General features: G+C 49.7%; 6 protein-coding genes across 6 annotated transcripts; 5 read left to right on the top strand and 1 right to left on the bottom strand.

Annotated features, from left to right (window-relative positions):
* Positions 1–225: 225 nt before the first annotated feature.
* Positions 226–552, top strand: N7520_007537 (uncharacterized protein; the record flags this gene model as incomplete). The annotated part of the gene is made up of 1 exon (XM_057141471.1): positions 226–552. One exon carries the CDS (start codon positions 226–228, stop codon positions 550–552), a length of 327 nt encoding a protein of 108 aa, XP_056995477.1.
* Positions 553–1,664: 1,112 nt separating this feature from the next.
* N7520_007536 (uncharacterized protein) lies at positions 1,665–2,499 on the top strand (the record flags this gene model as incomplete). Its single annotated transcript, XM_057141470.1, has 2 exons — positions 1,665–2,110; positions 2,169–2,499. 2 exons carry the CDS (start codon positions 1,665–1,667, stop codon positions 2,497–2,499), a joined length of 777 nt encoding a protein of 258 aa, XP_056995476.1.
* Positions 2,500–3,035: 536 nt separating this feature from the next.
* Positions 3,036–4,322, bottom strand: N7520_007535 (putative extracellular protein; the record flags this gene model as incomplete). Its single annotated transcript, XM_057141469.1, has 1 exon — positions 3,036–4,322. The coding sequence occupies one exon, from the start codon at positions 4,320–4,322 to the stop codon at positions 3,036–3,038; it is 1,287 nt and encodes a 428-aa protein (XP_056995475.1).
* A 1,337-nt stretch (positions 4,323–5,659) lies between these two features.
* N7520_007534 (UV-endonuclease UVE-1) lies at positions 5,660–7,667 on the top strand (the record flags this gene model as incomplete). The annotated part of the gene is made up of 2 exons (XM_057141468.1): positions 5,660–6,103; positions 6,153–7,667. 2 exons carry the CDS (start codon positions 5,660–5,662, stop codon positions 7,665–7,667), a joined length of 1,959 nt encoding a protein of 652 aa, XP_056995474.1.
* Positions 7,668–8,980: 1,313 nt separating this feature from the next.
* On the top strand, positions 8,981–11,320 carry N7520_007533 (phosphatidate phosphatase App1 family protein; the record flags this gene model as incomplete). Its single annotated transcript, XM_057141467.1, has 1 exon — positions 8,981–11,320. The coding sequence occupies one exon, from the start codon at positions 8,981–8,983 to the stop codon at positions 11,318–11,320; it is 2,340 nt and encodes a 779-aa protein (XP_056995473.1).
* A 539-nt stretch (positions 11,321–11,859) lies between these two features.
* On the top strand, positions 11,860–13,559 carry N7520_007532 (acyl-CoA dehydrogenase family protein; the record flags this gene model as incomplete). Its single annotated transcript, XM_057141466.1, has 4 exons — positions 11,860–12,469; positions 12,522–12,747; positions 12,797–13,165; positions 13,223–13,559. 4 exons carry the CDS (start codon positions 11,860–11,862, stop codon positions 13,557–13,559), a joined length of 1,542 nt encoding a protein of 513 aa, XP_056995472.1.
* Positions 13,560–13,739: the final 180 nt, after the last annotated feature.

Raw genomic sequence — 13,739 nt, 5'->3', positions numbered from 1 at the left:
ACCAAAGAGGACCAAAATGGCAACACGACTCTCCGGAATACACTTGCGTATCGCCTGCCGTTATTCCCAGCCCTTAAACTGGTAAGGGTTTGGAGCCCAATTAGTAACCAAGAAGAAGAAGAACACTTACCGGATGTGAAAGGCATCTGCGAACTCAAGAAGCAGCTGGGAGTTGATCGACTTATACCAAATGATCCGCGAATTATCGACAACTACCCATTCAGCATGAACCTTCTCAATGCACTGCTGGCATCACTAAGCATTGAGAATACCCGATCTCGAACGCTCAACACAGGCGGAGGACGTGGTAGTCCACGTATCCAGGATAACCTGCGCCTTACTTCAGCACAACCGGGCATCCCTCGTTACTGTTATCCAACGCCTACAGAATATGAATCTGTTCATCTTGTCTTCTCTCCACCAAACACCTATGGGGAAACGCTTCCGCCCACGCTCGAGGAAGCAGGGCCTAGGCCAGAAAGTTTCCAGATTACAGTGGTTGTAAATCCCTGCGTTTTTATTTTCGACCGCGAGCTCCAGGATGATGATTGATTGTGTCTATCCAATGCTTGTTTCAAGAATATCGCACAAAGTTTCCATTTATCTGCTCTATCAAGTCTAACGCTATGTGACGTGATCACAAGCATTGCATCGTTGACGGAGCTCTTGTCATCAGCGACGCCGGCGCTTAGAACATTGAAGCTCATCTGTATGAATTCGACGGATGATCAGCCGATGCTGCTTCAGGAATAAGACGTGGATTTCCAAAGAGGGATGAATCTATGCAAGGAACTGTGTATGTTCCTTCGGGACAAGGCTTCTCTTTGGCTTCTTGTTTTCGCTCCCTTGCTAAACTCACTCCCATTTTTGTTAAGTTCACTCCCTGCTACAATTAATTGCCTGCCCAGTACTTTCAACCTATACCGCGCTCCACATGTTAGGAGAAGGGCTCTCCTCCACGCGTAGTCTATTTTCATCTGCTTCAGGTACTCTGAGTCTCTACCAGACTCTCCTCTGCACACAGTCTATCAACATCCGCTTTGACGAGATATGGAAGTAATTCGGCCATCATTTCAGGATGATCACTGTAAAATGTTGTCTCTATGACTTGTACATCTCCACATCATGCGGAGTAACTGTAATTCGTTCATGAGCAGCATGATACGTCAATGGTTTAAGGGGGCGTCATGGCGGAGTCGTGGCTGAATCAATTTAGAATTTTAAATACAAAAGTTAATTTATTTTTATTTCTAAACCCAAGAATCAACGAAATGAAAAGTTCAAATTTCCCCTTCACATGCGGTGGCGGGTTCCCGTAAGCAAATCAGGATTTCCTTAAATCTGGGGCGCCGCCTCCCAAAGCGGGAACGTGGAACCCAGTTCTGAGCAGTGACATCATTCAATCCACTTTCTACTGTGGCTGACGCCTTCCCAGCCACTAATAATTGTTCTTGTTCCACGGATCACTGGGTTCCCCCCATCCACTGATCTTCAATTATTGCGTCTTGGGTGGCCGGCTCAGGGTCCTTTATTAAATCTGCTTGAATCCTGTTGCCTTTTTTCACACTTTCAAATACCGTGCGCCCTTCTCACAAAATCCAAAACAACCCTCAATCACCAACCACAACCTTATAAAAGGTTCGAAAAACATAAAATTTCTCACTATGGGTGCAGCTGGGGGAGTCTTTCTACGCTTTTGCGCCCTCGTCATCCGAGTATTGCAGTTCCTCGCTGCTGCCGTCATCCTCGGTATATTCTCATACTTCCTCGCTATTCTCTCGAAACATGACCAACACATCGCGACATGGCTCAAGGCCGTTGAAGGTCTGGCTGGTGCAGCTACCTTATATGGTCTATTCGGCCTAGTCTTCGTATGCTGTCTCGGTGGTGTGGCTTTCTTCGCCTTCCTCGGAGTCGTATTCGATATCCTCTTTACAGGCGCGATGATCGCCATCGCCATCATGACTCGCAAGGGTACAAATTCCTGCACCGGCACGGTGAATACTCCTATCGGCTCGGGCGAATCAACGGATGACAGCCCTTCGAAGCTGAACTACGGCATGGCCTGTACATTGGAAAAGGTCGTGTTCGCAGTGTCAGTGATCGGAATGTAAGTGATAAACCTCTACTCCAACTCGCGAATGAGACAGTCGCTAATATCTATCTAGCTTCCTTTTCCTTATCTCCATTCTCTTCCAGGTGCTTCTCGCCCGCCACCACAAGCGTGAGAAGCGCTTCGGACCCTCCCCCGCCAACGGATACACTTCTGGTAGCCGCAAGTGGTTCTGGAGCCGTAACAAGAACAACCCTGAGACCATCGGTGATAACACGCTACCTGGTCACCCTACTCCTGCTGATGTGGAGTATGGTGCTGAGCCTACGGTCGAGAAGAACTGGTTCGGACGCAAAAAGAACACCGCGAACGGCACCACTGCGACGGGTGCTGCGAATGGAAATGGATATGGATATGGTAACTCCGCTTACACGGGTAACTACTAAGTGAAAGAGAATTTCGGCTTGATTGAGAGGTGATTCTTTCTCGGATCTTTTTGCTATCCATGGAAACATCGGGCTCGGTTTGATCTATTGATCAATGATTTGATGATACTTTTCTTTTGTTTTTGAAAGCTGAGATACCATGTTTGCTACAGATTTGGCAGTGTATATTATTTGGGAGCACAAAGATCCAAGGCGGTTGAAATTTGCCCACAAGGATATAATAATAATACGATTGCTTGTCACTCAGACTAGATTTCCAAAAGGCTCACAGTAAATAAGAATAAAGTTTGTATTGTATGGTGCCTGGTACTAAATACTAAAATACAACGAGAAGAAACGAAATTCCGCATGCGGCGAGACATTAAACATTCAACATTTAAATGGCCACAAAATCATTAAGACCAATCAACATGAGCACATCAACTGGGCCTTACTTAAGAGGCCGGGAATCCAAGAGCGCCGAAACACCACCGACACCTGAATACATTGACGAAGAAGAATAGAAAGAAAGCCTATTAGTCACAAAGTTGACATGCTTACCAGGGAGCGGCAACCATGGCGCCCAAGCGGCAGCTCATACCAGCAGCGACCGAGCCCATGAAAACGGGGGCACCGTTGGCACACATGGCCCAGCTCAAGCCGTCAGGAGAGCAGATGATCTCGCCGGAGGAGCATTTATAGGTACCAACGTAGCTGGAGAAAGCGTTGTTGGTGGACGCTCCGTCAGTGGGTAGGACACGGGGATCAGCGGCAGCTGAGGTACCGAGAGCCTCGGCAACCTTGGACATGGACTGGGGGGTGCTGCGGGTAGCCAGGGTAGTGTCCTTGGTGGTGCTGGTCGTAGCCAGGGTGGTGGCCTTGTTGATGCTGGTCGTAGTCAACTTTGTATCCTTGGTGGTGCTGCGGGTAGCCAGGGTAGTGTCCTTGGTGGTGCTGGTCGCAGTCAGGGTAGTGGCCTTGTTTGTCTTGTCTTGCTTCGAGTTGGTGGTATCCTTGGAGGCTGAGTCGCTGCTGGCACTGCCGAGGAAAGGAGCAGAGCCAGAACACTTGTAACCCTTGCCAGTGCCATCAATCTTACCAAGGACGTTGTCGCCGGGCTTGGGGAAGTCAACAGCTTCGCCCTCAATAGTCACACACTGTCCCTCCTGGTTGACGTTGGCAACGAACAGGTCAGGGAGACTGTCAAAGCTGGCTGCCTTGCTAAAGCCGGATCCGCGCTGACTTTCCATCTGGCCGTGGTGAACGTCCATAATCTTCGGCGGGTGAGACACGATCTTGTTCTCGATCATGGCTGGGCTGTGTATCTTCCTAGTACCCTGGGTCTCGGCGTCGGTCTGGCTGCCACTTGACGCACCACCAATGGTAACCATGGCGCAGTTCATGTACATCTCACGGTTGCCGACCTTGTTGAACCAGGTCCAGGCGAGAAGAGCTTCACCATTAGGCGCATCAGATGGAATCTGGAAGTCGTACTTCTTGGCGATCGGGCAGTCACCCAGCATGGACTCGATGACCTTGAAGGACTTGCCTTGGTCGTAGGTGAGAGCGAGTTGGCAGGAACCCCCAGAGTGGGTAGCGCTTCCGTCTAGCTCCATGGTGTAGGTTTGACCTTGCGAGTAGCTGGCCTGCGACTCGAATTTATCATTGGCGTAACCCTTGCAAGGATAATCTGCGCCCGAGGTCTGCAACGGATTGGTATATGAGTAGTCCTTTTGGCCTTGTGAATCCTTGTTCAATGGACTGCGAATGGGGTAGGGCTTCATCATTTGCATATGGGCTGTAGCCGTGCTGGCCAGCAAACTGCAGAGAAGAGCACCCTTCATTCTGTAGGTATATGGCTACATGATGGTAAGTATCAATGTCCATGACTGGAATAGGTATCGGTGTACTCACGGTATAAGCGAGATGGAGAAATACAAAATTATGAATAAATTAACAGTTCGTAGCCAAGCACTTAACCACCGGGGTTAAATTCTTGTCTATTTAAGAACGAGATAGATGAGAGGACGCAGGAGGCACGCTGAGCAGGAAGGATTATTATAATAAATTACCGCTCTGTTGATATCGCATTCTCCGAAGTCATTCAGAGGAATGGGGGATGCCATCGCTGTGGTCTAAGCCCATAGATGCTGGACAAGCAACGCTAGGAATGTTGGTAACCAACACTATTGCCCTGTTAATCAGTCTCTCAGTTCATACCGTAGGAATACATTATTGCATGTTAGTTAGTGAGAAACCCAGTACTTCAATTTCATGAACTACTTTCTCCAGGTCGGGCAAAGTCACTTCCTGTCCAAGGCAATACCACCATCCCCGTGTAGTACTGTTGGGCTCAGACCCAGAAAACAAGTATGAAGGCCACCATGACAGCCCTGCGGTCTTCATTCCACGTTAATCTCCGCGAACCAAAAGAATCCGTGAGAACAAAATGATGTCAATGCAGGCTGACGCGTTGTGAAAGTTCCCTGCAAGAAAATCTCCCTTAGTATACCATGTGGCGCATTTTGAGCCAAAAATGCGGGCTTATCTCCCAGGAACAGGTTTTATATAAGAAGTTTGGTAGATCGAGACCTTAAGGGGTTCGTCCCGTCTAACCCCTGTCGCTCCCTGCATGCCAGGTTCAATACTTTCCAATGAGATTGGAGCATGGCGGTTGTGTCCTTGATGCCCGGAGCGACGCTGGCCTGCCAGCGTCTAATAAATCTTCTTCATTGTGTTTATATGGTTCGTGGTCGATAGCTAAGTAGCTCCTGAGGCTCATTGTGAAGTCATACAAGTACTTGGTACCATCATTTTTGGAAGCCATTCCAAAGAACACTTTCACTCTTCAACTTTTACAGTAGGATAGAAGCTAGGGAATATGGTAGCATATGTAGGAGACTGGGTAGGTAGCTGATGGTAAATGGTATTGGAGAAATAGTAGAAACAATAAAGCTCTTGTATGTGCCCTAGCGCCCAGTGATCACGCGGCGCGTCCGCGATTTCAGTAAAGTAGCGCGTCATCGTCCCGCTTTAGCCCACTAATACTTTACAACTTCACCAAATTCGACCAAGCTCAATTAAATTCTGCTGCATCCGCTGCATGTTTCGGTCTTTTAAATGGCTGCTGCGTGCTCCGCTCATCCAGCATGCCCTCCCCCTGAGCCTGGGGGGTCGCCACATGTCATTGAAATGTACCGATCGATCGATTGCTGTGGCGAACGCTAGATCGCCAACCCCGGTTTTAGGCCATGTTCGTCATACGGCTCGACCTGTTTCGCAATTCGCTCATAGCATCACCAGGCTCGCGCATCTGCCTCCGTCAGTCACCATAAAAACTGAACCTCTAGCTCAGACATACTCGCAATTGGCCGCAGACGTCGACTATCCGCTCAACCTGGAAGACGTGGCGATGGCACCAAAGGCAATTGAGACCGATGCCAAACCAGCCGATATTCTCAATGGCGATATAAACCTCCCTGCTGGCCAGGCTGAGGTGTCACTGGATCCAGAATCGGACGAGGATGTCCCGGTTGGAGCGGAGGAACTCAAAGAGGCCTTAGGCCGACCGCCTCCTGTGAATAGTAGCTATCTTCCACTTCCTTGGAAAGGTCGCTTAGGATATGTGAGTCGCGATACGGACGCCTATGCTATTGTAATCGCTAATTTTCTAGGCTTGTCTAAATACATATCTGCGCTACTCCAACCCTCCCGTCTTTTGCTCTCGTACCTGTCGCATTGCCTCTATCCTCGAAAATCGACACCCACTACAAGATCCCGACCAGCCTCCACATCCTACCAAAAATCGCCCAGATCGCAATCAACCGGCGGATGTAGCACGTGGCCAGGCATTTGTCGAATCCCTGGGTCTAGCCAATGCGCGCGACCTTGTCAAAATATTGCGTTGGAATGATAAATATGGGATCAAGTTCATGCGACTGAGCAGTGAGATGTTCCCATTTTGTAGTCACAAAGAGTACGGATACAAATTGGCCCCATTCGCCTCAGACGTGCTAGCAGATGCAGGCCGGGTGGTTGCAGAGCTTGGCCATCGTGTCTCTGTTCATCCAGGACAATTCACCCAGCTAGGCTCTCCGAGGAGAGAGGTGGTGGAAAGCTCATATCGAGACCTCGAGTACCACTCGGAGATGCTGCAACTGCTCAAGCTGCCACCCCAGCAGGACCGTGATGCCATCATGATTCTGCACATGGGCGGAGTCTTCGGGGACAAGGGTGAAACGCTGGACCGGTTCCGTGCGAATTATGCGCCGCTGTCACAGGATATCAAGAACAGATTGGTTCTGGAGAATGACGACGTCAGTTGGACAGTACACGATCTGCTCCCCATCTGTGAAGAGCTAAATATCCCTTTGGTACTTGATTACCATCACCACAACATCTTGTTTGACGCAAGCCAGGTCCGCGAGGGAACGGAAGATATCATACCGCTCTACGACCGCATTGCAGCCACCTGGTCGCGGAAGAATATCAACCAAAAAATGCACTACTCTGAACCCACCGCCCCTGCTATTACACCACGTCAGCGTCGCAAACACAGTGATCGAGTCGCAACATTACCTCCATGTATCCCTACGATGGATTTGATGATCGAGGCCAAGGATAAAGAGCAGGCAGTGTTTGAATTGATGAGGACGTTCAAATTACCTGGCTTTGAACTCGTTAACGACCTAATACCTTACACACGAACTGACGAGAACAGACCCTTCAAGCCACCACGAAAAACCAAGAATAACAGTGGCTTTGTTGACCTGGAAGGATCTGTTCCACCAATTCCCACAATCTCGGATGATGAAGTCGGTATGGGTGGCCCTGATAGGAGAGTCTACTGGCCCCGAGGCATGGAAGAGTGGCTCCGACCAGCCAAGAAGATCGTGAAGGCCAAATCAACACCCAGTCCAGCAAAGGGACGCGCGTCAAAGAAGATCAAGATCGAGCCCACTGAGCCTAACGGTACTGAAACGAGCATTGCTCCGGACCCATTGGTCAAGAAACCAGCTCGGGCGCCACGGACTCCGGTCAAGAAAAGGAAAGCCCCGAACAACGAGTCTACCCCGGAGTCGGAGGAGCTGAGCTCTATACCTTCCGAGGCGCCTGTGCCTGTTTCAAATCCTGTATCTCGGCGAAGCGTTCGAGCTAAGAAGGTCAACTATGTTGAAGATAGTACATAGCACTTGAGATGATCTGTACATATTATACTTTCAATGTTGCATGCATGTGGAGCGGGATGGCGTTCATGGTGGTAGATTTGGCCTGATCTGATATTGAATCACATTTGAACATACCTCAACACTTCAAGTCCTCCAAACATTGAACCCTCGAGTATTCATTAGGTAATAGAGGGGTAGATTTAGGAATTTGATATCATGATTTGAGGATTTTACGCTTTTTGATCCACTTCCTCGGGATATCTAGCTTTTATAGTCAGTATCCAAGAAGCTGGAGGATCAGGGCTATTGTACTTTTCAAATCTTGATAATTATTCTATGTCCGGGTTATCTGTCGTGAAATGCCTTCTTTCGATGTGGCAGCATTGACATCTGGGGGGCAGTTATTTATATATAGGTGATTTTTCCAAATACAACTTTGAGCCATCAATATTCAATTTATGAAGATCCGGGTTCGATCCCAGCAAAAGGCACTTTTTCATACCGCATATATACATCAGCATCAAGAAAATCAAGTCAATTTATTTTATACCTATTCAAAACCAGTCTAGAGATGAATCAATAACCGAAAGGAAACCGGTGCGGGTGATGGGGCCAAATCAGTTGGCGTCATGGCCCCGCAGGAACAGACACAGCAACACTTGAACCCTTGAAACATATTGTCTTCTTCATCTCACTTCCACCTTTTTATCATTATTGCTTTGAGTTTTCGATCGAGGTGAGTTTTAGTACGCCTGTCTATATCAGCGTTAATACAGACCAACTAATCTCGCGCAGTCCGCTTCTACTCAACCCGTTGCAAGGGTACCAGCGTGCTCATCGCATAGAGAATCCACCTAACGACCTTCAAATCCGAGACCCTGGCGCCCAAACCGAATTTTCGTTGGCCAATCCCCCGGTTTAGACAATTTCTTTTCCGACGCCCGCTTGCCCCGGGCATTTTCTCGAGCCACCCTCTCTTCCGTCGCGAGTCCAAACAAAGCACCCTCTCCGCCCTCCTCCGCATCCTCGTCGGCCCCCTCAGAACTCGCAACACACAGAACCGTATCTGGAACTTCCGCCACGAATCCCTCCCCGCACTGCGACACCGGGCGCAATCACGCATATATAGAGCCATCGTCCAGCGCCAGGCGCGGCGTGCAGCGCGCCTTCACAGACTCGGCGGGGGCCTAGTAGCCTACCTCCTTGGGCCTCGGCGTCGGTTGCGGGGTGGGAAAGCGGGGTCTGGCGTGCTTGCAGGGGCTAGATCGATCGCGAAACGTGTTAGAGGTATTCGCAGGCCCATTGAAGGGCCGAAGGATGCTGCGATAAATCAAATGGCATCGTCTACGTGGAGCGGTGATGGCTCATACGCTGCTGGGAGTAAGCGCAAGAAGGCGTATGAGTGGTTGAAGGCAGCAAATGAGCTGGGGCAGACTTACACGTCACGATGGACGGGGCAAGGGAATGGTTCCAACGAAGACTACTCTCATACACCAGGCGCATTTCCGGATGTCGAGATTGCGCGGTCTGGTGATGAGGAGATGGTACTGTTTCCTAGCTATGCGAGGAAATTGACGCCGAAGAAAAAGGATGCTGGCTTGCGCCCGCGTCGAGATTCCTTCACGCAGACTATTGATGAATATCGGGGTGTGGCCGAGGAGGATAACTTTGGGTCTCGCTGGGACGAACCTGAGGCTGAGAATGCGGTCGTCGATGTTGACGTTCGTGGATGGATCTATGCGCCAAATCGAGGACCGATGAACCGCAAGCATCGACTGATGATCAAGCTGGCTAGGACATTGAGTGGGATTCCGACCCCGTCTGGAGCTGCCAATGACGAGGGTCCTGATAGAATGTCCGGCAAAGGCGAGGACGAAGACGTGAACAGGCAAGTGCAGAATCTGGTCGGTACAGCAGAGCAGGATGCCGATCAGGGCTGGAAAACTTCTAATTCCAGTCGCAACCGGGTAGAGTCAGGCCAGCCTGCAGCGATGACTAAAGACCAGATCTCCATGGCCAATGCGCATCTCATGGAACGCTTGCGTCCGTTCTTGACGAACCCAATGGCTGGTATGCCTGTGACCGTGTTCCTTTTCAACGATGAACAGAGCGAATCCCGGAACATGATGACAGACGAGTCCGGTCATTTCAAAATTCGTGCTATAATGACATTTGTGCCAACTCATATCCGAGTGCTTGCGTCTGAAGATCTGTCTGCTGCCAAGCCAATTGAGATAATCGAGCCTGTCGGTATCAGCCTGATCAGTGACATTGACGACACGGTCAAACACTCAGCCATTGCCAGTGGAGCGAAGGAGATGTTTCGAAACACCTTTGTTCGAGAGTTAGCCGAGCTGAAAGTCAGTGGAGTTGACCAGTGGTATACACAAGTAGCCCAGAAAGGCGTGCAAATACACTACGTCTCCAACGCACCATGGCAACTTTATCCTCTGTTGGAGAGATATTTCAAGCTGGCGGGCCTGCCACCAGGGTCTTTCCATCTCAAGCAGTACTCAGGCATGCTGCAAGGAATATTCGAGCCTACAGCCGAGAGAAAGAGGGGAAATCTAGAACAGATCCTCCGCGACTTTCCTGAGCGCAAGTTCATTTTGGTTGGTGACAGTGGAGAGGCTGATCTGGAAGTCTATACCGATATTGCCCTAGCAAACCCAGGTCGGATTCTAGGAATTTTCATTCGGGATGTCACAACACCGGAGAAGAAGCCCTTCTTTGAGAAGTCAGTTGGTTACCTCGATGGGCTTGATGCTCGCAGCCGCAGTACACCGCAGCTTGTGGAAACCTCGCATTCTCTTCCAAGCAGGCCTGCCCTGCCGCCTCGCCGACCCGTGCCAACGCCGCCAGAGAAAGATGTGAAAAGTATTCCCGTCGGAGATTTGATTGATCTAGATGACGATGTAATGGAGACCGCAAAACCGAACCCACTAGTGAAATCACGCTTACCTCCAACCAAGCCGAGCAAGCCATCTTCGCTGCGGACTGATACGTTGAATAATGCCCGACAGCCCTCGCAGGAGCCAATTCGTCGCAAAGCCGTGCCTCCCCTGCCACCTCGGGCGGCATCGACAGCTAAAACCGACTTACTGGTCGATCTTGATCCGTCTCCATCCATCTCTCGTGTCCAGACCGAACCACTACTGGAAGACAAGAGTCAGACATCGGCACAGTCATCCCGTTCTAAAGTACCCCCACCTCCCCCACCACCCCGACGCACAAACACTACTTCATCCGCTACCAGCTCTGCATCCAGCACGCCCACACCGCGGCCTGCACCTGCAGTACCGGCAAACAAGCCCTCATACCCAACATCTGCCGCTCAAGCTGCACTGTCATACGCCACTGAACGACTTAACCTATCTTCTTCACCATCGGCCGGATTAAGGCAATCACCATCCAATCAATCGCTTCCCCGACAATCGCCCAATGGGTATAACAGCTATAGCGCCAGTGACTCTAGCATACCTCCCGCACCCCTGCCCAATAAGCGTGAGGAATTATGGCGTCGGCGCTGGGAACGTGCCAGTAATATTCTGGAGACTCATGGCGTTGTGCTAGGCAGTTGGCGCGTTGGCAGTGATGCGCAGCCAGTTTGTATGTGGTTGATTGAGGACGCTCTGAAGGAGATCAAGACCAACGGTGCTGGAAACCGGCCATAGATGGATCCCTTCTCTTACCTCGAAACCGTTATACAGATTGCTAGACCATTTGAACCTATTCATAGTGAAAAAATCCCCTTTCCCATAGTCTTCTTATACATGATACCGAAGACAAGCTTTTATTAAAATATCGAGACGCCGTTTGAATTTAAATTAGACAAGATATAAAGCACATGAGTAGATCTTTCGTTTTGTTGACTATCAATTCTTCATTCTGTTGCCCAATTTTCAAGTCCAGAGTGGATCATAGAATGCAAATGATTACTATTTCACGCCCTCCTATTCGTGACGGAGAATGTCGATCAAAGCCTAACTTACTACTAGTGACAATACTCCCCCAATATACACAGTAAAAATAAAGATAGACTAGTATGGGTCTCAGACAACTTAGGGGGTCCCCAACGCAAGTTGCAGATTACCTCACCAAATTCTCGGGCCTCGGTCCAAAATCAGCACGCTCGTGATTGGCACCAAATCCGGGGTAATCACCATGCCACCTATTTCTCTCTTTCCTCTTCTCACCACTTCATTAAATAACCATGCCTTCAAAAACACTTACCCGTGCTGAGGTCGCCAAGCATAATACCGAAGAATCTCTTTGGTGTATTATCGACCACCGCGTATATGATCTGACTGATTTCGCGGATGCCCATCCGGGCGGGTCCGTCGTGCTCGCCCAGGTAGCTGGCCAAGATGCGACAGCAGACTTCTACAACCTACATCGTCAGGAAGTGCTGGAGAAATACCGCGATCAATTATCCATCGGAGTTATCGAGGGCGAGAAGCCTGAGGTTATCGAGCCCAAGGTCGGCGCTGTGAGCACTGTGCCTTATGCCGAGCCATTGTGGTTGCGCCCGCAGTTCAAAAGTCCTTACTACAAGGAGAGTCATCATCGCTTGCAGAAGGCCATGCGCGAGTTTACAGACAAATATGTTACTGCTGAGGCACAGGAGAAGGAGAAAGACGGTACTTATATCAGTCAGGAGTTGATTGATCGTATGGCTGAGACGAATATTTTGGCTATGCGCCTGGGTCCTGGCAAGCACCTCCACGGCCGTAAGCTGCTTGGTGGTATTGTGGATGGAAAGGAGTTTGATTACTTCCATGATATGATTGTCGCCCAGGAATCCGTGCGCGCAAACGCTCGAGGTACGTGCTTTGATAGACTAGTTTGTCTATGGTCCTCTAACTTTCTTTGCAGGTTTCCAAGATGGCAACATGGCTGGCATGACTATCAGTCTCACAGCAGTCCAGCAGTGGCTACGGGATCCCGTGCTGAAGGAGAAGGTGACGGAGGAGGTCTTGTCAGGGAAGAAGAAGATGTGTCTCGCGATCACCGAGGCTTTCGCTGGCAGTGATGTTGCGGGTCTGAAGACTACTGCTGAAAAGACACCGGATGGCAAATTCTACGTTGTAAACGGCACAAAGTAAGTCTTCTCACACCATAGCCAGATATTTATGCTAATCTCGTTTCAGGAAGTGGATCACCAACGGCATGTTCGCCGACTACTTTGTCACCGGATGCAAGACCGAGAAAGGATTCACTGTGCTTTTAATTCCCCGTGACGATGGTGTTGAGACAAAGCAGATTAAAACTTCCTACTCGACTGCCGCCGGTACTGCTTTCGTTCAGTTCGAGAACGTCAAGGTACCCGTGAACAACATTCTCGGCCAGGAACACAAAGGATTTGCTGTTATCATGTCGAATTTCAACCACGAGCGGTTCTACATGGCGGCAGGAGTGACCCGAAACATGACCTCTGTTGTCGAGGAATGCCTCAAGTGGTGCAACCAGCGGATCGTATTTGGGAAGAAGCTGGTTGAGCAACCAGTCATGCGCCAAAAGTGAGTCCAATATCTAACCTCTCAAGTCCAACATCTTGAAGCTAATGATAATCCTAGACTTGCTCGCATGATTTCCCTCGCTGAATCTCACCAGGCCTGGCTCGAGTCCATCGTCTTCCAGATGTGTAATATGAGCTACACTGAGCAGGCGAAGCACCTTGCAGGCCCAATTGGCTTGCTCAAGTCTAGCGCCACTCGTGCTGCACATGAAGTTGCTGACCACGCTGTGAACATTTTTGGTGGGCGAGGTTTGACGCAGAGCGGCATGGGCAAGGTTGTTGAAATGTTCCACCGTGGATACAAATTCGATGCTATCTTGGGTGGAACAGAGGAGATTCTTGCGGATCTGGGTGTTCGGCAAGCGATGAAAGATTTCCCCAAGGCGATGCTTTAAGCATTTAGATGTAGATTTTACTTTATGAGAGAGTACATACCATATTACCATATTTACATTACCAAGAAACCCCCGAGATTAAATTTGCATGTAACAATCGATATAAAGTGAAGATACCCTGGCTGTCATGTATAGGTAGGTACCCGAGCTTCCCCTCGTGGGGCGACGATAAGGTTTCTG

The sequence above is a fragment of the Penicillium odoratum genome, assembly GCF_028828045.1.
Source record: "Penicillium odoratum strain IBT 22623 chromosome Unknown utg000005l_segment0_segment0, whole genome shotgun sequence".
Taxonomy (NCBI): Eukaryota; Fungi; Ascomycota; class Eurotiomycetes; order Eurotiales; family Aspergillaceae; genus Penicillium; species Penicillium odoratum.
This window is presented reverse-complemented; position numbering and strand designations above follow the sequence as displayed.